Consider the following 25,854-nt stretch of genomic DNA (forward strand, 5'->3'; position numbering starts at 1 on the left):
TGGTTTTAAGCTGTGTGTCAATATTGTGCCGTTTACACTGTTCACCTCGGCTTTTACTCTGATAAATGACATGGCAAATGGTCAGAGTTCAGGTGAGCAGGGAGTCAGGCAGTCATCCACTGACACTTCGAAAAGTAATATATGTCAGCTGATTTGGTGTGTTATACTATTTCATAAGAGCAGCCTGCTCATAGACAAAGAATGAATGCGCTCATAGCGGGTGGCTGGGTGAATTTTATAGCCATTTTTAACAATCGTTTCTCTTAAGTGTGATTTAAGGGATCCAAAGAGGAGAAGAGGGGAAAAAGGCAACCACACAATAATTTTGAGTTGGTTGGTCAGACACTGAGGGAGACAGAGAAAGATAAAGGGAGTGGTGCTTGTAATAAAAGGTGATAGTGATATATTTCGAAAGCCTGAAGGGATTGGACCCAGCTGCAGAAGGAAAGCAGAAAATAAAGAGAGAAATGTGTCGGTGTGTGTGTGCACTAGAGATTCTTGGTAGTCTAAAAGGGAAAAATATTAGCCCTACCAGACCTATCCCATTAGATAAATCAGTATAGAGGAACAGAGTGAGTTATCAAGCGCTCTATAAATCCTCACAACAGCATTCAGCATAAGAAGATGAACTAAATCTTCTGTGTTCAACTATTTTTTACCTCACTGAAATTGTTCTTTGTCAAGAACAATGTGCGTAAAACAAAGGAAAACCAATAAGGTGAGCGACAAAACCCGATCCAACCTCTAGCTGATCCAAGATGCTGCAGCCAGAGTTCTGATGAGAACTAACAGGAGATCATATTTCTCCAGTTTTAGCTTCTCTTCATTGGCTCCCTGTTAAATTCATACATATAAAGCTCTTAATGACCAAGCTCCATCATGCCATAAAGATCTCATCGTGCAATATTTTACCAACAGAGCACTTTGCTCTCAGACTGCTGGTTTATTTGTGGTTCCCAGTGTTTCTAAAAGTAGAGCCTTCAGTTATCAGGCCCCTCTCTGTGGAACGAGCTGCCAGTTTGGGTTTAGATTAAGATTTAAACTTTCCTTTCTGATAAAGCTTATAGTTAGGGATGGCTCAGGTGACCCTGAAACATCCCTTAGTTATGCTGCTATAGGCCTAGACTGCTGGGAGGCCTCCCATAAAACACATTTCCTTCACTTTTTTCTGTGTACATATAACTCAAAGAAACCCACTGAAACCAAAACTTCCAGAAAAACAAGCTGAAAACTTACTTGCAGCACAAAGAAATTGTATTGCAACTCTTCATCTTGTTTGCATGAGAAACACAGTCACCAATGGGATACTGTTGTGCCTGAGATGGTTTATGTTCATGCATAATGAAACAGCAAAAATGGGAATTCACTTTGACAACTTGTCACTAAAGTTTACAGTTGAACCTGCCTCACACAGTACACAGCTGGGTTATAAAAAGGCAGTTCACAGGCCTTAAGCTGGCTGTTGATCTGAAACCTATCTACTGCTTTTGAACAAACAAAAGCTGAAGTTACCTTTATTTTCTGCCATTATTTTAAACAGTTAGATGGTGTTTTAATGAAACAAGATGAAATCTTTGACCTGTGCTTAGCCATGGTACGGACTTATGTTTTCAGCACTGTCTGTGACTTATAACAAGAGACCTTGACTCTTGTATATTGAACTAACAGATGTGTCTGCATACATCTCCTATTGTAAGGAGGTAATTATCCCCCAAAATCCATTTCCATTCATTCCAATAATAAACCTTGGGTCAAATAATTGGTCAAAAACATAACCAACCATAGAAAAATCAGCTTTAATCGGGGGGACATGATGTAGCATAATAATGGAACTCTGTACACAGGTGATAAAATAACTGAAGCCTGCAAAGTATAAATTTAAAGACGAAGTGGAGCACCGAGAGTTCACACCCTGCATCGGAGGGTTTGGAGAAACATGCCAAAATCCTGCAGTTTCTTTGAAAGGGAGAACCGACCTGGGTCTCTCGGATTAGCTTCTGGTTTTTAAATAATCGTGTGATGATCTGTTTTTAACAAAAATGATGATTTCAATCCGGCATTGAATCAGAAGTCCACGATTTTTAGACTTTTCTGAGGTGTCAAAGAAAAAAAAAGTCCTGGCCGTGATGGTTTTGGAGATCAGGCTGGCAGACATTTATAGTTTTATCTTCTGGTTTTTAACTGTTCCTCTGCCTAAGAGCAAAACCCCAAAGACACTCATCGATTTCAGGCCAGAATCACTCACTTTTCTTGTGATGAATTCATTTGAAGAACTACTGAAGGACGCACTTTTGAAGACTTCACTGTTCAGGATTGGAGTTAGTTAGACCCTCTCCAGTTTGCTTACAGGTTGGGTAGAGACGTGGGTGATGCTGCTGCAGGGGATGCTTTAAGAAGAGGTCAATGCCCTTTTCCTTTTCCCTTTTATTGACTTCTCCTCTGCTTTTACCTGCATCAATGTTTCAGCAGGAAGGTTAAAGAGCATTTATAGCTCTGACACTGGCATGATTTGCTGTCACATTTGTTGAGGGTGAAGGATTTTTAACTGGATGTATTTTTATCTTCTACTGGAAGGCTGCAACCGCTCTCATTTTTATTTGTTTTACACACAAATGAATGCCAAAGCCGATGTGACATCAGGCATCACATGGTCAAATTTAATGACGGTTATTGCGTCCCTCCGCAGCAGCGATGACTTTGAACATGGTCCTGTAGCGATTGATTCTTTTCTAGTAAAAACTTTTGATTTTTGAAAGCGTCACAGTTTCAATGTTGACACCACTTTTAGGAAAATGTTTTCTTTTATCTGCTTGCATGGGTCATTTTCTGTAAAACAGAAAAAAGGATAAAGATGCGCAGCAAAATTGCAGGAACAAGACCTCAATGACCCGTTTAAAGTCAGGTCTTTGAAAAAAAAAAAAAACAGATCTATCTCAACTGACTCACACCATGCCTTGAGGTGTGAGTCTGTCTTACTTCCATCAGGGAGCATACGCTCACCGGCCACTTTATTAGGTACACCTTGCTAGTAAAAGGTTGGACCCCCTTTTGCCTTCAGAACTGCCTTAATTCTTCCTGGCATACTTTCAACAAGGTGTTGGAAACATTCCTCAGAGATTCTGGTCCATATTGACATGACAGTATTACGCAGTTGCTGCAGATTTGTCGGCTGCACATCTATGATGCCAATCTCCCGTTCCACCACATCCCAAAGGTGCTCTGTTGGATTGAGATCTGGTGACTGTGGAGGCAACTGGAGTACAGTGAACTCATTGTGATGTTCAAGAAACCAGTTTGAGATTATTTGAGCTTTGTGACATGATGCATTATCCTGCTGGATGTAGCCATCAGAGGATGGGTACACTGTAGTCATAAAGGGATGGATATATCTGTTAACGCGTTAAACGTGTTAATCTTTTGTAAAAAGGGTCAATTCCAGTTGAACAAATTAACCTGGTACCCGTAACCACGGGAAATTTAATTTCTGGTCCGTTTACACGTTAGCAGAAATGTAATTTCCAGGCAAGCTTTTCCAGTCTTCTATTGTCCAGTTTTGGTGAGCCTGTGCGAATTGTAGTCTCAGTTTCCTGTTGTTGGCTGACAGGAGGGGCACCTGGTGTGGTCCTCTGCTGCTGTAGCCCATCTTCTTCAAGGTTCCACGTGTTGTGCGTTCAGAGATGGTATTCTGCGTTCCTTGGTTGGAAAGAGTGCCTATTTGAGTTACTGCTGCCTTCCTATCACCATTCTCTTCTGACTTCTCACATCAACAAGGCATTTTCGTTCACACAACTGCCAACCACTGGATGTTTTCTCTTTTTTGGACAATTATTTGTAAACGCTAGAGATGGTTGTGGGTGAAAATCCCAGCAGATCAGCAGTTTCTGAAATACTCAGACCAGCCCGCCTGGCACCAACAACCCTGCCACGTTCAAAGTCCCTTAAAGTCCCTTCCTTCCCCATTCTGATGCTCGGTTTGAACTTTGTTGAACAGCAAGTTGTCTTGAACACCTCTACATGGCTAAATGCATTGAGTTGCTGCCATGCGATTGGCTCATTAGCTGTTTGTGTTAACAAGCAATTGAACAGGTGTTCCTAAAAAGTTGCCGGTGAGTGTATATTTAGCCACAATGTAGAATAAAATCTGCTCTAAAAGTCTATTATTCCTGTTGTCTTCAGCCCTTTAAATGACAACATTTAAGTACATTTAGGTGTACTTGTTCATATTATATATTATTGCTAGCTGCAAACCAGTTTGCCCTGGAATACTAAAGACACCTGGAACCTTGATCCTTCACCATAGATGCAGCTGTGCTTCAGTTTTTCAGGAACTGATCATCTTTTTATTACCTATAGAACGTCTATATATGAACCTCATTAATATCTTAATATTTATAACTGTGTAGAAGTGTGTGCAGAACATTTTCTTTCCTGATCTTTTACTCTGCATGTGTATGCAAATATTTTAGTACTCCCCTAATCAAGTTACATATTTGTTGCTTTAGAAAGCAAAAAATCCATATGTTAATGCAGTCCCTGCAGCACACAGACTAATAGTATTGCTCAGCAATGTCTTTTTTCTTATTTGTGTTAGAAATATTGATTTGTTTCACCTTTGTCGGAAGGAGATTACAATGACTGAGTCAGTAGAATTATATCTGCTGGAGTTCAACACAGTGGCAATGTGTCATCCTATAACCTTTTTTTAAGATTTTTAGTGTAAAGTCCAAATCAAGCTTATATGTGATTATGGGTGCTTTATAGGTGACGTAAAATCATGTTCAGGATTTTTGCAATAAGTCCTTGTAAGTGATGAAATTTTCAGACAAAGTATTTGTTTTAAAGCTTCAAAATCTGTAGTGCATGTGTGTGTCAGTCAGAGTGGTGTGTGTGCTAAGGTGGGTAGGGGTCACTGACTCATTTATTTTTGGGTGTCATGCTATTCAGGTTAAGAGCATGTGGTATTGACTGCTGCTGGATATGCTGCATCACTTTATACATTAGCTGCATACATTATACAAAAGCATCAAGAAGGCACTCAAATTCAATCTGACAGCTTGTCGTTATGAGTTACAACCACATTCATTTCAGCTTGAAAAATAACATAACCCTGGCTGACTGTACAACGCCAGAATTCATCGCAAAGGAAGATGGATGTTTGAGAAAAATTACAACAAACCGATCTCAAGCCAACAACGTCGTGAACGCCAGCTTTCCGTGCAAGTGTCAGAGGAATTAAAGGACTCCACCGCAGGTTTTTCCACATGCTGCAATTTAACAAATCACTCAGATTCTTCTACCAAAAATGTTCAAAAGTATGCAGCAGTATGTATCATTTTGAATGAATTAAACTGTTTTGCACAAGATAAAGGTAGAAAATAAAAGAGGGCGTTTACAGTTGCTTATGTTGTTGAGTCATGATTAATTCCTGAAACACACACACGAAGGCGGATTTTTCGTGGAACAGAGCGACTGGGCAGGAACATGCATTTATCATATTTATCTATCTCTTCAGACCTTTTCCTCATCTCTCTAACAAATGTGCATTTCTCCTTCCATCCTTTCTTTCCTCCATCTCTTTACGATCTCTTTGGTCCAAGCACACACAAATTGGTCGACATCAATTTCTTTTTAGGCTCTGTTTTACGACCATCTTAGTCATGAAGAATTTCATCGGTGACAGAGTGACCAGAGCTCGATTCTCTACATGGACTCCTACATACAAATGATAAAATATTTAAAAATAGAATTATTAGACATATTTGGATGGTTTTAGTAGCAAACCACCATGCACAGTGACATGCTATGGATCTTTATTTAAAGATAAAGAAAACTTCAATCCTCATCAACTACACTGGTAGAATAAGGAGTTTCATCATATGTGTCTTATAGATGTTTACTGTATGCAAATTATAGTACAATATGAAGTAGTAAGTATAAGTATTGGCTCTAAGCTGATACAAATCTGTCTGTTTCCCATATTATGTTCACTTTAGTTCGCTGATGTTATCCGTTATTGTTTTTTTGTTCCATGTTTTTTTGGTTTAGTTTTTCTTAGACATGTTGGTTTAGTCTCTGTTCTGTGTTTTGACTCCCGTTCAGTTCTGATATCTAATTTTTTAGCTCTATTCTTTGTGTATACTGTTTAAGTCTTCAGTCCTCTTTATTAGATCCTCTTGTGGGAGTTTGTATTCTCCTTGTGTACGTTTTAGTTTCTAGCTTTTGCTTCCTCACTCCCTATTTCTGTGTGTATTTGTGTCGATTTTTACTTGAGTCTGTATTCCTTTTGTGTTCTGTTTAGTCTCTAATTGTTTTCAGTCTTTGGTTTTGGTTAAGTTTCCCCCCCGACACCGGCCATCGTCTCCAGGTGTCCTGGATGTTAATCACTCACCTGCTGTCACTCTGCTCATTAACCCACCTGTACATATGTGGCTCTCCAGTTCTTTCTGTATTTACCAGTCAGATGTTATCTCAACCCCATGATTTATTTTTTTTTGTTCCTGCAGCTTCTTCGTGGTTATCTTTTTGTTCACTGAGCACTTTAGTTTGATTTTGGGTTACCTGTTTCTGCAGTACCCTTGGCTTGATTAAATAAAGATTTCTTTAGGTCATCATTAGTTTGCCCCCAGCCTGTCTGCATTTGAATTCACTATCATCACTTCTGCCATGGATCACAACGCCGCATCATATGTGTGCAGGATGGATAACTGAATTAGAGCTCACAGTATTTACTGACCTTCAGTAACCCAATTGTTGTCTCCCCTGTCACTCGCCAAGCAATGGTTCTATATCTTATATATATATATTTCTTAAAACCTGAATCCTAGGGAGAGTTGGAAAATGTTTAAGATAAAAAAGAGACAGAAAGTAGGTTTTTATTTTCTTTGTTTTCATATCTTAGGCAAAGTAAGTCTATGAAATGATTTTGTGAAGATCACTGATCAGTCTATCAAGCGTTGGAGTCTTCCTATTGGTTGTTGCTCTTTCAAAATGTTTAAACACAACACTAAAGATGGGAAGGCTTAAATAATGAAATGTGTTTCCACTCTCTGTAAGAGTGGAAACACAAGCAAACCACACAAGCCTTTGGCAAAAATCCAGAACTTACAGTAACTTACAGATAGAGATTTAACAGACCTCATCTCTCCTGATTACAGAGACACTGTTCTAGCAAACTAGTCCTGAATTTAAACCTTATGATCTGCAAGACAAAAATGATCACAACAAGTACAGAAAAGCCAGTTTGTGGGAACAGCAGATGTTCCAGATGCTGCCGTTACTGGAGAGTGTTGTGCTTCAATCAGAGTGTGAGTTGCAGGCTTGTTTTGCTTGTTTTTAGCACTCCACTGGTGATTTTCTAACAGAGCAAAACTAATGTCGACAGGCACACTTTTTTGACTGTTATTAGGCTTCTTAGTCTGCCGACCGTGTTTCACTCTCCTCAGGGTGATACCAGCCAGCTGAAGCAGTTACACTACCAAATTGTCAAAAGTGATAAGAGACCAAAGCCTGACTCCGGCTTTAGTAGATGTTTGGATTCATCCCTTGACTTAGCCATTAAAAAAAAAATTGAAAAGGAGAAATTGGGTGTTCTAAAGGTTGTGAAGAGAGGCAAAAAAGCTCAGGTGAAAAGAATCAGTGGGCTGGAGGGTGAAGCAGTGAGAGTGTGAAACATAACTTTCAAGGTGACAAACAATCACAAGTAGCAGTATAACATTGGGTGATGAGTCTGGTAACTGGTCCATTCAGGAATGTCACATTAACAGCATGTTGCCAAGCAAGGTCAAATCAAGTCACAGAATTTGAAGATGAGAGATTAAACCAGAGCTTAAAGTATTCACGGCATGACCTCTCTGTACAATAAAGCACCCATTCATCAAATGCTTTTAAGCAGCGAATATCCCATCCCTGCTGGGAATGCTGATAAGGAATGGGAATCTCCAATTTAGGTCAAGTCCAATCCAATTTAAATAATACCATATGTGAGGTTTCAGGGGTCTTGATTTATCTTTTGACCTTCCCTCACCAAATATTTTTATTTGCAGAATTAAAACATGTAAAACATTGATGCCACACAGCAAAAGGAATAAAAAAAAACTTTCGTTTATCTTTTTTTAAATAAGACTAACAGTGAGGTATTATCAGCAACATGCATTTAACATTTAAAATCAAATCAAAATCAAATCAAATTTATTTATATAGCACATTTCATGTACAAAACAATTCAAAGTGCTTGACATAAAATAAAAGCATTGCAGCAGGGAGTGGAAGAAGCATTAAAAATACATAAAAGATTATAAAGAGAAACAAATAAAATAATTTAAATGAATTTAAAAACAAGCAACAGTCCAGATAAGTTCAAAGATATCGAGCAGATTTCATGCATAGACACATGAGAAAAGAAATGTTTTTAACCTGGATTTAAAAATGTCTCCATTTGGTGAGAGTTTAATCTCCACTGGCAGTTTGTTCCACTTGTTTGCAGCATAACAGCAAAATGCTGCTTCTCCATGTTTGGTCTGGACTCTGGACTGGACCAGCTGACCTGAGTCCTTGGATCTAAGAGCTCTGCTAGGTTTATATTCCCAGAACATATCACAGATGTATTTTGGGCCTAAACCGTTCTAGTTTGCTAGAACAGTGTCTCTATGATCAGGAGAGATGAGATCTGTTAAATCTCTATCTGTAAGTTACTGTAAGTTCTGGATTTTTACCTAACATTTGCAAATGAAGCACATTATTCTCGTATAACACTGGATAACAATGCACCACATTTGTATATTTTGTCAGCAAAAACAATCCAGTGATGTAATCTGAGCCCAAATATCTTAATGAAGTTTTCGGTCTTAATAGATCTGATAAGCGTTACCAGACTGATAAATAGCGTAGATAGAAGCAGATGCACATTTCCATGCAGAGTTGAATAATGTGGGATTGTGTGGGATGTTTAGATTGCTCACCAGCAAATCTGCAGAAAATCAAGAAGTGAGTCTTCAGGACTTCTCACTGCAGATGATGACCATGCCCGTATTAAACTGACCGTACGCAGTTCAGATGTACGCAAGATTTTGACCAAGTTTTCTTCTTGTTGTTTAAAGCTAGCTAATGCACAACATTTATACCATTTGATATTGAAAAATTTTCAACCCTTTTACACATAACAATCAGTATCTTTACTGATAGACCAGGATGCTCATTATGATTCATTAACATCAGTGCAAGTGTCTGACCACACAGCTGGGCTTTAAAGGCAATTAGCCTGAGTGATATCGAAAACATCTCCAGCTCAGCATGCAGCCATTTCTCAAAGGTTAGTGTTAGATTGGATCAGCTCTGTTCTCTGATTGGACCGAGCCTAAACTAACCACCAATCAAAGCAAAGCATTCTTTGTGCCGCTTCCCCTCGGCTGATACGATCCAGCCTCGGCCCTTTTCAAGCAGAGAAACTGTGGTGGCTGCTGCTGAAATTGTGAAAACTTTAAATAAAAATGGCTTGTTCAGAGGTAAGCTGTGAAAGTATGTATGAATATTACGTTGTGGTTCTGCCAATGAAATTTCCTTAAATTTAATTAAAATTGTAACTTTAAGGGGCTTTTAAAATATTTTCAAGCAGTGCCCAGTTGTCCTGCACTGGTTACTTACTCCTGTATACCCTAAATTCTTGCTTTGCTAATTGAATTAAGGACCGAATCACATTTTTTGCCCCATGTGTATTGCATATTTTTGTACATTTGATGGATTTGAAATGATGTGATTAAACTTTTCTGGAGAGTTTCTATGCCCATCTTTACATGACTGACTGCTGAGATTTGAATTTGTCTCTCCGGAGTCATGAATGAAGTTTCAACCCATTTTCCATGACAGACTGATACCCTGCACACCGTGACTGAGCCTGACCCACGCTGGATTTGCATCAACAAACACAGGCACTAATTAACCTACCAGCTGGTGTTGTTATTGTTTCACAGCAATATGAATATATCAATAGCTATTTTGGAAAAAAAGATAATATTCGGCTAAAATGAATTGCATGGAGGATGCAATGAGTTTTACCCTCTCAGATATGATATGAGTTAGTTGGAGGGTTACTTTGAATAGGAGGCATCTCTAAAGGTTTTTAATGACTGTGCAACTCGAACAAAACAATAAGGTTAGAACTGTCCTTCTGCCAGTGAGAGTAAACAAGCATGATTACCTACATGCTTTGTAGAGTGTCAGAAACTAAAGCACTAAACCATGGGGCCAGAAATATTCCACAGCTGGCAGATACCTTTTCCTTCTTGTTTGACACGTGAGCAGTTTTGACACTAAAAATATCCCTTTCGGTAAGAGTCGAGTTAAACACGACTGTTTCGATTGAATATGCAGGAGTGAGTTAAAGCAAGTGTACCTGTAAGTACAGGAAGCTGGGCTTTCTTTTTCTGCTGTAATGAAACAAAATAATATTTTGACTTATTTTTTGCTGCGTCACTCAAAGGATGCACAGATGCAGTTAATATTTCATATCACTGACTGCTGATGAGCCCTGATCCTAATAGGAAACTCTTTGACACAGCCCGGTTTTATTTGTAGGGTTTGTGGATGTGGCTGTGAAATGAAATGAGAAATATGATCTCCTCACTTGTGTAGCGAGCTGGAAAAGCCTTAACCTTCTGACAGGCAAGTCAAAGGACAATAGGAGGCACGAGGAGGACATCTCCCTGACACGCACATCCTTCTGTCCCTCGGTCCCACTCTCCTGCTGCTAACCTCTCTTCTCTGTCCCTGATCCTTCCTGTTGTTGTATCGAACGAATGCCAGGAGGGCTTTAGTGTTGAAGGACATAGAACACTGGCCATTAAAGCATCATGATCTATTATCACTGGAGCAAGAAAACAGGAAGGAAGACTTACTATGAACATGGCAGTAAAAACCTTCTCACTCATGCCCCTTTATGTCAATTTAAACACCTCTTCTGAGTTTGACCCCCTCCTCTAGTGTATTCTTAATTTCTGCAAAAGACTGCAGCGGAGGAAGCCGGTTTATCTTCACTAAAACAACAATAGATCAAAGTGTTTGTCTTATTTTCCCTGCAGACCTGTGTCTTAACATCGCCTGTCTAGGATATTAATGCTATTCTGAACAACTGCTGATGTTCGTGAACGCTCTCTGCAATGCCGACCAGTGTCTCCAAACGCTAACCAATATTTATGAGCTGCAATAGAAACAGGCCCTAAACACACTGTCTCTAGTGGGATCTATAAAGGCCAGCTGGTGATATCAAAACACCTGAAAATGCTAATGAACGTAACGCACTGCAGCGTTCACTGACTGAGATGCGCCTACATGTTGAGGCTCAGTTTTCTTCTTTTATTGTTCTCCCTTTTTAATTATGCAGGCTACACACTATACTGGCTCCACACTTTTAAACATGGTGGTCACAACATTTCAGTTGGTCCGTTTGGTCCTCATAACCCTGCCCGCACTGGAACGTAAGCGGTTCTTTGCTCTGGCCCTGCAAAGGCTTGGCTCTGAACTAGTACTGTAACCACTTTACTGGAGACACTTCCCAAGCAGGCAGAGATGTCTTCTTCTTTAGAAAGTAACTTCACTCCACTGACAGAAATAATTGCCCTCTAAAGGTACGAAAAAATTCAAATCTGTTTAGATGAAATAAGAAACGTGTTCTGCTTGACCTCATAACCAAACCAAAACATGTGTCACTGGGTGCATGGATGCAGCAAGGTGACATGCCCAACCACTTGAGGTACTGTGCACACATTTTTAGGGGCTGGAGAAGCTTCAGGCTTAAAATATAAGACCTTCATTCAAATCTACTTCTTTCAGTTGCCCCCCATTTTCGTGTCTTATTGTATGCTTGTGCACTGTCCAAATTTGAAATAAACAATACAGTCTTTGGATAAAGTAGGTGGATGGTTTTTGAGTAAGGCCCTGCTGCTCCTTACAGTGGTATTTAGCCAAGGTTTCAAGCCAAAACAATGTAGTGCTTTCCCTTTGTAAAGCTCTAGGGTTTCTTTCAGATGTGAAGTGATCCCCGGGAGCAATCTGGCATGGATTTGGCAAAAAAAACAACATGATTTTAATCCAAGTGCACGAAACCAAATCACATTAATATACTAAAGAAAGCAACATTTCTGTGCTTCTTTTCACTCATTGCAGTGATATTGGCTGTGTACTAGAGAATAACCGCTGCAATAACCACTGTTCATACTGTACAGCTTTTTACATAATAAGCAAGATAAGATGAGGATCATTTAGTAAGTAGAAACAGGTTTGAACACTAATACACAAAGTGATTAAATCCTTTCCTCTCTTAGACCTTTTCACAAAAGTAAGGTCCGACAACTACAGCTTCTCAAGCACCAAGCCTGTAACAAGGGACAGCTTTACACTATATCATGCAGACATCAATTTTCTGATAATTATGACTTTCAAAGATAGCTGTGCCTCGAATCCAGCATCTCAGCTTAAATTTCTATATATGCACCTGTGTCCTTTGTTCCCATCAATGCCAACTGGTGCCAGAGCCAATAAAAACCGGTGACTACTACAATATCCTTTAGAGTGGTACCGCATGCCAATTGAACCCATTCCCACACGAAAGCCAGATATTAGCGGGTGTAAGTGGATTTTTTGCAGTCTTTAAATGTGGTTGTGATCATTTCACATTGAGTTGTATTTGAAATATATTCCTCTTGTTTTTAGGCTTATGTATAGGCGTGTTAACTGCAGGCCAGCCACTGTTGAGCTTGTACACAAATGAGGCCAGAAAAATCGCAGGGGAATCGAGGCAACAAAAACGGAAAAGATATACAAATGTTTCCCTTTAACACAGTAATCTCAAGACGGATCAAACATTTTAGAAAGTAATTCTGAATTCTTCAAATGCAGAAGTGTTTGTCATTTCTTTCTGCAAGGTCTGTGGAAGCATTGCACAAATTGGCCTGATGGTGCTTTGAACTTGACAGCTTGTTAAGATGATTGACAGTTGCAGTGGTATGAACTGAATGATGAAGGGTGGGGCGAGGCTTCTGCACTTTGCTGACTCCAACGAAAATGTAAAACAAGTTCATGGCTATGCAGCCACATAGGCTGCTACGTAATCAACAGCAGCCATTTGATGACTTTGATTAGTATTTAACTTCCATAGATTTATTACATCAAATTAATAGTGTAACTGTTATTAAAGGTTACCATATTAATGCCAAGAAATGGGACTTAATGTGTAAAATGTATTGAAATTAAACCCATTCTTACCCTTGCAGAATTAATTTGACTCTAATTTGAGACAAATATGAGTCTAAACTTCAAAACTTTTTGGCAGAGCACCGTGTTTGGATGTAACAGCTGACTATCAAAGATAGATTACATCAACGTCCATCCAGTGGGCTTCTGGGATCTCCTAAAATCAAACCCACAAGGCCCACTGGGCTCACTCTACAATGTGGGTTAACCAGTTATAAAATCACCACGCTGCAGTGGTGTTTCAAGCACTCCAGTGTTTTCATTCTTAAAACAGACTAGAACTCACTCACATGCTTATTAATATGAAATTAGACTGTATTGAGATGAGGTTGAATGTGGGCCACAACACATCACGGTGTGTGTGTGTGAATATGGGTCAGAATACATCATACTTCCCCTTAATCTCTCTCCTTCCCTCCCATGTGGGATAGTTGGCAGAGAGACAGATTATCACACCCTGCTGGCCCATATTCTTACTTTCCCCTTGTTTAATCATCCAGCCCTTTTTATTTCGTTCATCTCCTTATGCCCCTTGTTTTTGTCGTGATCACTTGCTCGTGTCGTTTATCACTGCAAACAACTACTGACGCACCAATAAGACCTAATTCGGAGGACATTAACACTCAGAAATTATGTGAAAAATGTGGTTTTTAAATCGGTGGATTTAGTTTTTCGATGCAGCGTTTATCCAAATAGTCTAAAAATTTGGTATCTGCTTTGCCAGCATTTAATCAATAAAGATAAGATGGTCTTGTCTTTTTATTTTTTTCATTTGTTTATGTTTCATTCAGCTTTTTTTGGGAATCAGTTTGGGGTTCACACTTTGCACGTGAGTTTGTTTGTTTCATAAATCATTTCCAGGCTTGGGATTGTGCTTTTTTTCCTTATATTTTATCTGAGAGGTAAATTACAGCACAACAGGAGTCTAATCAAACACCAAATTTACCCCTCAAAGGGCCTCATGGTCCCTTCAGAATGTGACACCCAGTATCCTCACAGGTAGGTAGATACGGAACCCTTAAAGGTGGAAAAAGAGCCTCATCTTTGGCCTCAGTTCCTTGTGCTACAAAGCAGACACACTTGCATCACGAGTACGAACAATTAGATCCTCAAAAGAATCCTGCTGCAGGTAAATAAAAAAAAAGTATTAACATCATCCTCTATGCCTTCAGTAAATGGTTTAAATACATAATCAGTTGAAATCTACATGTAGTTTGCATTTAGATCACAACATACCAGTGAACGAGGAGCACATATTCTTATCAGATTTCTAAGGCTACGTGCCCACGACAACGCTCTGAAGCATAAACGCAGATGTCCGTTTTTTTCCTCCACAATTTATCTGCGTTCTCACGAGCGCTTGGGGGTGGATATCTGTCTATCCATGGGAACAGGGAAAACGTATAAAACTCATAGTTTGCTGATGTAGTATGCACGCCCCGGACATAGGTGGCAGTAGCAACAATACCTTTGGTATTGTTATATGAGTTATATTGTTATATACATTAATAAATATGAGAAATGCCTGTTTTGTGGCTACTTCCTCCGCGTCAGTTGGAAGAAAATGGCGAAGCGCAGCAGCAACAGTACGCCTTCAAACTTTGTTTGGACAGATGATGAGGTCCAGTTGCTCCTGAACACGACACTGAACTACAAAGCCAGGAAGGCAGTGGATAATGTGGATTGGGAGAGTGTCCAAAATAAATATAGTGAGATATGAGAGTCGTTCATAGAGAACTACCCACTTAACGTGTGCAAAAAACGCACTTCTGCGTTTTGAACTGTTCCTATGGCGACGAGAGGTTGGATCGTTTTCAAGATCTCCACTCTGGAGGGCGTTTGCGTTTTCTCCGTTTTGAACTCCTAAAAACGCCGTCGCCGTGTGCAAGATAGGCACATCTGTCGAAATGTTCTGCGTTTATCTGTCGTTACCGTTGTCGTGGGCACGTAGCCTAAATCTCAATCACTGAGAATCTCTAGATGTGCACAAGCCTGATTTCCATTCAAGATTTTATTTGCCATGACACTCTTAATTATTTTCATATGTAATAAAAACTGTTTGCATGAGAAATTATTGGTAATTCAAACAGCGGTGAAAAAGAAGTTGTTTGATGAGTTTCCAAATCCTAAATTTGGAAACTCATCAGAGGAGTGGAGAAAAGTTGTTTTATTTGTTTGGTTTTTTTTTTCAGCTCAAAAATTACGAACAAAACCGCAACTGCTGAGTGGAACAAATAGTTATGGAGGCTATCAGTTACAGTCAGAGCAAAGGAGCCTTGCAGAGTAATAAAGCAACAGTCAGACTAAAACAACAACAACGACACCAAAGCAGCTATCCTTACGACTCCCAGCTGCAGCTTTTTATGGCGCCATATCTCACAGAGAACAATAATGAAAGGCCTGATAAAATAAAGCTCACACACATTTATCCTTAATGGAACCTGTAAAAGCTACATTGCACATATTGATATAGAAGTATGAGTGTAAACAAATTTTTAAAAAGCAAAATGAAAAGTTAAAACATAGTCTGTGTTGTTTCCCCTTTGTCTGTATGTTAATTTCCAACTTCATGATATGTGGTATAAAGTCTGACCTGCTATGACAAAAGTGTGTTTGTGCATGATCTGAATAGTAAATAAACAGATAATCTTATTCATACAATAATTTGTTCATAGTGTAAATACTTGCAGTTGTTTTAATGAACAGGTGCACTGGAGGCCTAGATTTACTAGAAGTCCTTTGGTCTGGTTGTGTCAACGCACAGAACTACAGAGAAAGTCTGTATGAATAAATGATGTCTAAAAATGTGTGTTTCTATTCCCTTTTTAGGCAAATCTGCATCACACAAATGTGGGATGGCTCTAACACATCTGTGGATTGAACCAGACTGAAAATAAATCCTGCCGATGACTGCAGCGTATCCTTCTGTGATTGGTCAGTCATCTCTGTAAATCCGGCTTTGATTGCGCCGTAAAGACTGTATACTTTTGCACATGATTGGTCTGTGATAAAAACAACTCTGATTGGTGAACGAGCCTTACAGGGAACATCTTAAATCCTGCTATGATTGGGAAATAAAGACTGCAGGAAATAGGCTACCATTGTTTGATCCATCGACACACACGATCACCATAAAGCTTGATTCTCTTCTTTCTCACCTATGAAAAAAACTGGGCATCAGTGTTTCTGAATGTTCAGAAATTCCAAGGAACAGAATAGCTTCCCCATAACTGTCCACTATGAAGCTATAATATCGAGAAAAAGATCATATTTATAGTTTCTATGACTTCTTGCACTTGTGCATCACACAAAATATCTTAGTTCAATGTTTGTTTTCTGTTGGCGTGTTATTGGATGTTAAACCAACAGACCGTGGACAAATAATGACTTCTGAATTTAGTTTTACAATGTTGTAGTCACAACATATAATCTGATTTTGATGAACCAGACAAAAGAAATGCATTGTCAGCACCATTTAACTGACAATCACATCTCCCCATTAGGTTACTATGAAACATAATCTTTTGCTTCAAAACACATTTGCTGATTAATTGCATATAAACATAATCTCTCTAAAACGGGCTGACAGGGACAAGGCTGAGCTTTACTGCAGTCTTCAAAACATTTTACACAATAAATTCTATAACAACATTATCACTTTGTGGCCTGATTAGACACCTAAAAGCTGTGAAATTGGTCTGTTATTTTAAAATAGAAAAACAATAGAAGTCGAGATCACCGCTGAGAGTTTAACAGGCAGCTACATGCCCAACTGGGCAACCTCAGTGAACAAACACATCACAACTTTACTGAAAATGTAACTTCACCAGGCTTTGAGGGTTCTATGGATTTCTGTGTCAGAGCTTCATGCTGTATATCGCATCTCAGTTTCAAATTGGCAGGTCCCAAACACGCAGCATCAGTATGATTTGTTGAAAATCTTCCTGTTTCGGGCAGTCTACGAGACAATCTGCAGGGGAAGTGTTTCTATCTGTTTTTCTGTCAGGTTGCAGAAGTATGATTACACCCAATCCAGTCAGCGCCTGTGGCACAGGAGTGAATGGAACAGTCACATAAATAAAAGCCAAAGTAGTCATAACATCATATCACAGAAAGCCATTTCAGATGGATGTCTTTTTTCTGAACGAGAGGAATGATCTCTTCTTCTCTGACCCTCCTCAACTCTGACTCTGTCTCTCTTTCAGTGTGTGAATCACTGTCTCGCCCTTTTAAGTCTTTCCTTCTCTCTCAGTCCTTCTCAGAAGTGCTGTGTAGGGGAAACCGATGGGTGAGAAGGGGTGGTGGAGGGGCAGCAAAGGAGATGATGAAATAGATGAGGAAAAGGGAGGAAGAGGTGGTGTTTAATCATGTTAAAACACACACCCTGCTGTGTAGATTTTCCTCCTCAGGGCACTGACACACATGCACCAACCCCTTTATAGATCAGTGATGCTTAATAACAGGAAGCGTGTCTTGAAATGACGCAGTGTTGTGAAGCTCCATCTCAGGATTTTAACAGTTGTGAGACGATGGCTCACGACCAGCCTCTTTCATTATATGTTCCATTAATTCACCAGTTGCAAATAAACTCCATTGACATTTGATTTGATCTTCTTAATCAATTCAAAATTTGTGGAATTCTTTGAATAATCGCTGAACTTCATTAGTGAATTTCAGGTGTTTTTGTTTTGGGCCAGCTCTATAAACCCACATTGTTTATGTTTATTGCAAATGCTTTCTTTCTTATATTACTGTTTTCTAAGGATTTTGATTCATTCATCATCATGAAACCAAAAATATAGATTTCAATCAGAAACCGTTTGAAATTTTGAACCATTTTCACGGATGAACACAAGTGATTTTCAGAAGAACGTGCAGACATTTGGTCCACACTTTGGTGAGATTTTCTGCCTCTCAGGAGGCAAGACATTGGGTTGCCATGGCACCACGTGGGTGCTGGGTTCTCTAAAATCTTCCCAATACAAGTCACTGTGTTAAAGTGTCTTCAGCAAGACAAATATTAAAGAAAAGTTTAAAGATATATTAAAAAGCCTTTAATTTAACAAATTTCAGATCTCTGCCAGTTAAATTCATATTTGCAATGATCTGAAATGAAGCTATGAGTAAAAGCTGATTTTATCAATACAAATTAATTATTTCAAAACTCCCAAGTGTTATGGGTTATAGTAATTAAACTAAATCCAGTCTTATCCTGTCCTTTCCCATCCATCCATCCGTCTCGGTGACATTGAACCATTGACCAATATGTCCATTTTCAAAAGACAGAGCTAATGAACTGAAGAGGACGATGAAGAGTGAATGTACTGAAGTCTGAGGGAGCCAGTGTTAGTCAATATTGGCACCAAAGACATTAGCAAAGACTTTTACCCTCCTTCCTCTTACCATCACCCTTTTCTTATCCTTTTAACTATTCTGATCCACCTTCCTCTCATCTCCTGCCCTCCCACTTAACCTTAAGACTCTCGCCTAAGCACTGATTTCACTTCTTTCTCTTTGAGCTTCATCTTAGATGAATAGATAGGTAGAAAGAAAGGTTTCTTTCATCCCTTCTTTTCACCCTCACATGCACAAACTTGACCACCTGTGGTGTGTATTAATTGTCTGTGGGCTCTGATGGGGGGTTAGCGAGCTGGAACAGCCGTGGTATTTGCTGACCTGCCGGGCCGTGAAATCTCCTTGCACATGCATACGCCTCATATCCGTTTAAATAGATTTAAATAAACGACCTTACACTGTGGCTAGATTGGATGAGAGCACAGGCAGGTGGATGGATGGTCGGTCAAAGACAGATAGGTGGATGGGATAGAGGGTAAAATGCCATTAAATGCAGTTTTTCCTCTTATTTCCATAAAGCATGGGAATGTGATGATTGATGGCTCGGCATTGGGAAGGAAAGGCATTGTGCAGCGCTGATAGATGGATAGATGATGTGTGCAGCGAGGGGGAACAGAAGGAGATTCCATTTCAGATCTTCCCTCATCTGATGCACACACATGCCAGTGCTCTAATATGTAGATAGTGTTTAGCCTTTATCTTCAGCAGTGATATGAGAGGTGGGGCATGAGCACAAATACAGAAAAGAAAACAAACACAACACACACCTAAACCTGAAGGTAGTCACACACAGTAAATGTCAGCTGAAACATTTTTAAGCACCATGTTTCTGCTCCTTTACAGACTGTTGAGCTAATATTAATGATGATAGTGTAGTATTTTTATAGGTTTTAAAACCTATATCGAACAAAGATCTTTACTGACAGATGTGGATGTCTTTGCGGACAGCTGGGGACTGCATGCCCTTCACGAGGATGAAGCAGCAGCAATCCTCGGGCACAAAACTGCAGCCATATACTTGCCATCCTCCTTTACACAGAGGCACTCAAACGCAGTGAGTCTGAAAGCCCAAAGAAAGGAAAACCTGTGTATAAACATAGAAAATGCCAGAAAACTAAGACACACCTTCATTAATTACACCAAACATTTTTAAAAAGCTCGATTTTTGTGTCAAATTAGGCAGCAGTTTTCCTATTTTTCTTGCGTTTGTCCATTAGTTATCTTAATGATGTGGAGTATTAATCTGGGCCACAATTTCTAAAGTTAAGTCAGGACAACCTAGTACCAGAAATAGAAGAATAGAGCATATGTGGAAGTTAGAAATGTGTTAAAAATAAATGTCAGTACCATAAAGCTGATTCTGATTCTGGAAGCCATGCTTATGGGATGTTAATTAGCAGATTCTAACTCAATCTGATTAAACTGGTCAACAGTTACAAAACTAGAGTTGTCATGATCCATGGTGTTCATGACAAGCTTTAGCCAGTAAGAATATGAGCTCAGAGCTGATACTTCTGGCTGACCTGTAAGAAGAATTGTCCAGTTGAGACCTTTTATTACTTTGGTTTTTATTTACTGCTTGGGTAAGTTTAATCAAACCAAGTGTCTTGTTCTGCATCCTGACCTCAGCACAAACCTGACTATAGTATTTCAGTACATGTGAAACCACTGTCAGGGGTACGACTTGTCACTAATCTAGTACCAAGACCAGTTGAGATGAGGATTGGTGTCGTCCTTGGTGCCACCACGTTTTAAAAAAAACAACAATTTGCCTCCACCACGGGATCCTGTACTTAGAGGCTGCAGTCATTTGACTTTGTTTGATCCAGTAAAACTTGACAGCTTTTAATAAAGTGTGGGTTTATTGTTCTGGTCATAAAAGAGCACAATCAGTGGAGAAATTTGGAATTAACTGAAGAGCAGCACTACGTCCAAGATAACTGTAAATAAATGACATGGATGAAATGTGAAGATAAATACTGTAACAATCAATTACAACCAGGCATAACACCCATCTAGGGAGTGCCACATGTAGAGTTGCCATGTCTACATTTGTTAGTTACTAGCCTGCATCTGTATGACAGCCTCCTCTGTAGGAGGGGCTGAAGCACAGCAGAGAGGGACATGTTTCTGGAACATATCCAGCTTCTTCGAAGGAAATATAGTTCTGCAACTGCTGCAACGTTCTTTCCTGATATGTTTTTTTTACATTATTTAGTCTGAAGGACATCAGCACCCTGTCCTCCTTCTAATCTCTTTTGCACTTAGCTTTACACTCCAAAATTTTTTAAACGCATCAAAACATTTTGCAGCATGTGCAGTGTGTTCGAATATGGTGTGCAATTTAAACGCAGGGATGTCACATTGAAATACTGTATTTTTCTATCGCAAGTCTACAAATTGAATCAGACACGACTGGGCTCGGGAAGTGGTCTTTTTGTAGAATTATAGAGGACAGTGTAAAATGTCAACCCGCACAATACACCACATGAAGAAATACCTTGGCATAGAGCCGTCTATCCCAAAGCTTTTTATCTGTCTCCTCACTCTGTTCTTTTATTCATCATTCTATTTCTTTTCCTAGAAGGGAAGCACTGTTGGTGGAGGTCTAAACGCCCTGAAGGGAATGGAGAGATTTCAGGTGCCAAGGGAGAGAAAGAAAGGAATGTGAATAATAGATCAGACAGGGGGGGAAAAAAGTGAAAAGAGTCAGAAGGAAAGAAAGGGGAGACGTTAAGGGTAGGAAAGAGGGAAAGGTGAATAGAGAGAAAAAGAAATAGATATACATAAATGAGGAATCAAAAGGGCAAAAAGTCGGAAAGCAAGTCAAAGTGATTCATGAGAGTGGGAAGGAGGGAGGAAGGAAGGCAGATAATTTTCTTGGAGGGCAACCATGACAGCAAAACACAGCATCTGTCCATCCATCCAGCCATCCATCTGTTCCTCCCTCCTTTCCTGTCTCTTTCCTGCCTCCAGTGTGGTCAGGAGTTCTTGCATAAGACAGCAATTCATCTTTTATTGAGATGAGAAGCTTCTATAAATATGTCTACCTTGTTCTCTAGAGTTCCAAAAAAACTCAACCTGTAGTCTGGCTAAAAATAAGTGGAGGATACCCATAACAACAGCAACAAAGCAACGATACTGTTTGGACTGATTCTTAATGTGTGCACTTAATTTTTAGTTTGTTTAAAATTTTACAACTGTTGGATAAATGCGTAATTAGCAAATGAACAAATCTCTTGTAAGCAGGAATTTTATCCAGTTTTTTTTCTTCAATTATGACCAATATTTCATCTAATGTTCAACAGAAAATTGTTAGAAAAACCTGATGCACATCTTCAGACGAAACTTTTTATCACCACGTTCTAAAGGAGGGACCCACATTCCGGACGTTATTATCATTCAGGATAAATCGTACGCTTCGTCTTGAAGTAATACTCTCTGTAATACAATAGACTAATTAGGGGAAAAAAATGCAAAGAGGAGGAAGAACAAGAGACTTGTCACCTTACCTGAGCAGATCAATTTCATCAGCATGAACCCCCCTTCACAGTGTTTCCTATTGGCGCATCTCAACAGGCAGGAAGCCAACCTGAACTGCTCTCTACCACACAGCGCTGCTGGATATGTGACGACAAAGACAGGGAGAAATAGAGACAAGAGGATCAGCACATTAGTGAGAAGAAAACGAGAAGGAGCAGGCCCAAAGAGAGCAGGCAAAGACAACGAACAACAGGCGGCTTGATGGCGAACGAGAGATATAAATGAAAGAAAGTGAGAGAAGCTGTGTTGTTTCAGAGAGGAAGGGGGAGGGAGGGAGGGAGGGAGGCAGCAGAGACTGATGTGCGAGTCACAACCTCCAAGCCCGGCTGTTTATAAAGCCTCAGGCAATGTGTGTGTGTAAGTGCGTGCAGGTGTGTGCGTGTGTGAGGCAGTCAAGTGGCCGCCCACACCAACCTGTGACTGTATGTGTGTGTGCACGCTTTTGTATGTGCGTTCACTGCTGTTTCCGGAACATGGCCACAGGGTTGAAATGTTCCAATCAATACCTCAGCCACACACGTACACACACACACACACACACACAAACACACAATTAATATTGTTTTACTACAGGGGGGTGATATTTGCCGTTATACTATAACTACTATGACTAAAAATGTCATAAGAAACATGAGTGTTGGTGAAGGAGACGGGCAAAATGACGACACATGGCACTCTTTTTTTTTTAACAAATTCTGGGGACTTTGCTTGAGCATTCTCATTTTTGTGACATTCTGCTTCCACTTCACCGGCATTTCATTGCTTTCTATTACACTACATAGGTTTTACTGGTTTAGTCCATTTTCTGATGAATATTTTTGCACAACAATAACTTAAACACAAGATCTTTTTCAGGATTAACTCACCTTTTTGGCTTCTGACCTCTTACAGAAACCAGTGAGAGTACTCCAAATGACCTTCTAAATGTTCACATTCTGTTAAATAATTGTTTAAATGCTTTAATGTCACAAGTCTGAAATCTGACCTAAGTTTTGTGTATTAGAACTTTTCGTTTTCTTCTTTCCTCTTCAATCAATCATCTCGGGTTTATCTTGTGTATCCAACTGTTCATACGTTAGCTCGCGGTAACTCAATAATCTGCGGCTACAACAGTAAAATGCTGCTCTCACACTAATCAATACTAATCCTAGATTGTATATAGAGATGTACACCTGGGGCCAGATGCATAAAACTGTGTGTAGATTTATGACTAAAACTGTGCGTACGCACAAAAGTGGAATTGCTTTTTCGTTTGGTTTTCTGTTATAAAACTGTATTGAGAAACCATGTGCATAAACCTTATTTCTCCCTCCCATTTTAAGCCACGAATGGTTACAGATACACTACAACTACATAGTCATGATAATGAAAGCAACAGAAAAGATCGAGCACACTTTTGCCTGATACAAAACCAAGACACTCGTCGTCGGTGAGAATCGGTTTTATTTGGTGATCTCAGTTCTGTAATCACGAGCAGACAAAAAACGGGTGAGCAACTCTATAAGTTCAGAGCAAACGACCTTGCAGAGACACAAAAACAGAAATGGTCGAATTATAAAACAGCAACCAAAAGTGCACATCGACAGTGGAGGACTGACAAGTCCTGTTCTATCTGCAACAGATGGATGCACAGTCTGTACAGCAGACAGTCTGTGTGGAGAGGATCAGTAAGGAAACAGATCATCGTATGTTTAAAACAGCCGTTTGGAGGCATATAAGACAATCTTGTGCCAGAAAAATCTGAATGAGCTTTCCCTTTCCTTTTGGTCTCTTTAGGGAGGTCTTCTTGTGTGTTGTCCAACCCTGAACCATAAAAAAAGAACCCATTCGAATGTAGCTAAATTGGAAAAACGAAGTCTTGTGAAACCAAAGAGAGCATCTTACATGTTGATCTTAACAGGTTAGCAGGCTATGGCTTATAAGGCCTGTGTTAAAGAAAAACTAAAAAAACGCTTCATCAGTAAATTACCAGCTCTTAATCATCAACAGGTCCGATTGTTTGGGATTTCACTGCTCCTCGTAGACTGTTTTGGTTATCATTGAAACCTGCTGGTGTTTGTGTATCTGTAACACTCACATTCATTTGCGACCAAGTGCTATTTTGCCAGGTTTTGTAAAGATGCTCCAGGATAATTAGACAAAAGATCTGAATAGTTGATAAGTGTTATCATGATAGGTACAATGAATGGAGCCCTAAATGTGGCACTTTAAAGCACTTTCCATAGACATGCCAACTTTACTGAAAAGTGACTCCCACAGCCTGTTCACTTTATCTGGTGTTATTTTTGCCTAAAAACAACCTTGTTCTAACTTTTCCCGCTGTGCGTTGGTGGTGCTGTTTGCAGTTTACCTTAGGCCAAAGTTTAGTGCTAATGTGTTACTGGGCCTCCTCCATCTTTTATGACGCCCTGTCCTCCCACCACACTCCAGTCAAACAGTCATTCTTAAAACCTTTTTTCTATTACAAAAAGTTTGACTGATGGTCCGGCTCTTTTCTCTCTTTGTAGCCGCAGATGCACCACATGCCAGGTTTTATTGCAGTTATTCCACAGGCTAGCTTGTCTGGTGTTTAATTCGTTTCTACTAATGAGCGTCTTTGTCCTCTTAGTGATCATCCCAAACTGTCTGTAAAGCCCAGTTGGATGCAACGTGGTAACGTTCTTTAAAGAGAAATGAGTTGGATACACAAACTGTCACTGCCAAGTCAAAGCGATGACATGATGTGATTCTCTAATTCTGCTAAATTATTCAAATAGATTGTAATTACTTACTTCCTGTCCACACACGTTGTGTACAGAAGTGTGTGCGTGTGAGTCATGAACCTACAATGCATTCTGCATCGTTGTTACATAACTGTCCCTGCTCACATAGACAGATATTACAGACAACACACTTTGGCAGCTAGACTGAACAATCTTTCTTCTCTTCCACACACACACACACACACACACACACACACAGTGGGCTGTTCTCACCCCGGTACTTGTACAGTTGAGTGTTTCTGTGTCATTGTGAGAGAACAGAACTCACAGGATTAGTGTCATCTCCAATCCAGTATGAAGACGTGAAGCTAACCGAGGAACTGCTACACTAAGAGTTGTATATCAGTTAAATAACGAGACATAAAATACAAGAATTTTTATGAAGATCCAGTATTGTGGTAGCATTTGACCTTGTATGTTGTAACATTTTTGCTTATGTTATCTTTTCATTCTTATATTTGTGAACAAAAGAAGATCCTTTTACTGGATTTGAACACATTTATCATTTGAAATAACTTATTTCAATGTGATAGTCGTTGACCGGAGAAGAATATTCTTGTTATGATATGATTTCTCCACACAGTTGGTTTGCTCGTAGTTGCCAACACAAGACAATTCCCAATTTCTCGAAATCACACATAAATGTCCTCTGAGAGAGTTGGTCATAGATGAAAGGCTTGTAAAAAACCCCAACTGGACAGGCAGAGCAGAAAATGGTGCAAGTACTTTAGATTTAACAGGCAGCCACAGAAACTGTGCTATGACATTAGATTGTGACAAAAAAAATCTTAGGGGGAGTTTGAGGTTAATAACAGCGTGACTTTGCCACAAAGCAGAACCCATACTGTACGCATCGCTTCTAGCTTTGGTGGGAAAACTGCTTCACTCACAGTGCAGGCCTTGTGATTGTCCCCAGATTAGACAAAAGTCAGCAATGATGGAAGAAAATAAC

The 25,854-nt window shown here is 39.6% G+C and overlaps 1 protein-coding gene across 2 annotated transcripts in view; it reads right to left on the bottom strand.

Annotated features, from left to right (window-relative positions):
• bean1 (brain expressed, associated with NEDD4, 1) overlaps positions 1-25,854 on the bottom strand; it is a 49,941-nt gene that overhangs the window by 20,222 nt on the left and 3,865 nt on the right. The window contains exon 2 of one of the 2 annotated variants that reach the window (XM_075480539.1): positions 22,110-22,214. In XM_075480539.1, the coding sequence (XP_075336654.1) occupies positions 22,110-22,134 (25 nt within the window). In that variant the 5' untranslated portion in view covers positions 22,135-22,214. Of the gene's footprint in view, positions 1-22,109; positions 22,218-25,854 lie in introns of both variants that reach the window. The other variant, XM_075480532.1, reaches the window with a different exon arrangement.

Source organism: Odontesthes bonariensis, chromosome 2 (assembly GCF_027942865.1).
Source record: "Odontesthes bonariensis isolate fOdoBon6 chromosome 2, fOdoBon6.hap1, whole genome shotgun sequence".
NCBI lineage: Eukaryota > Metazoa > Chordata > Actinopteri > Atheriniformes > Atherinopsidae > Odontesthes > Odontesthes bonariensis.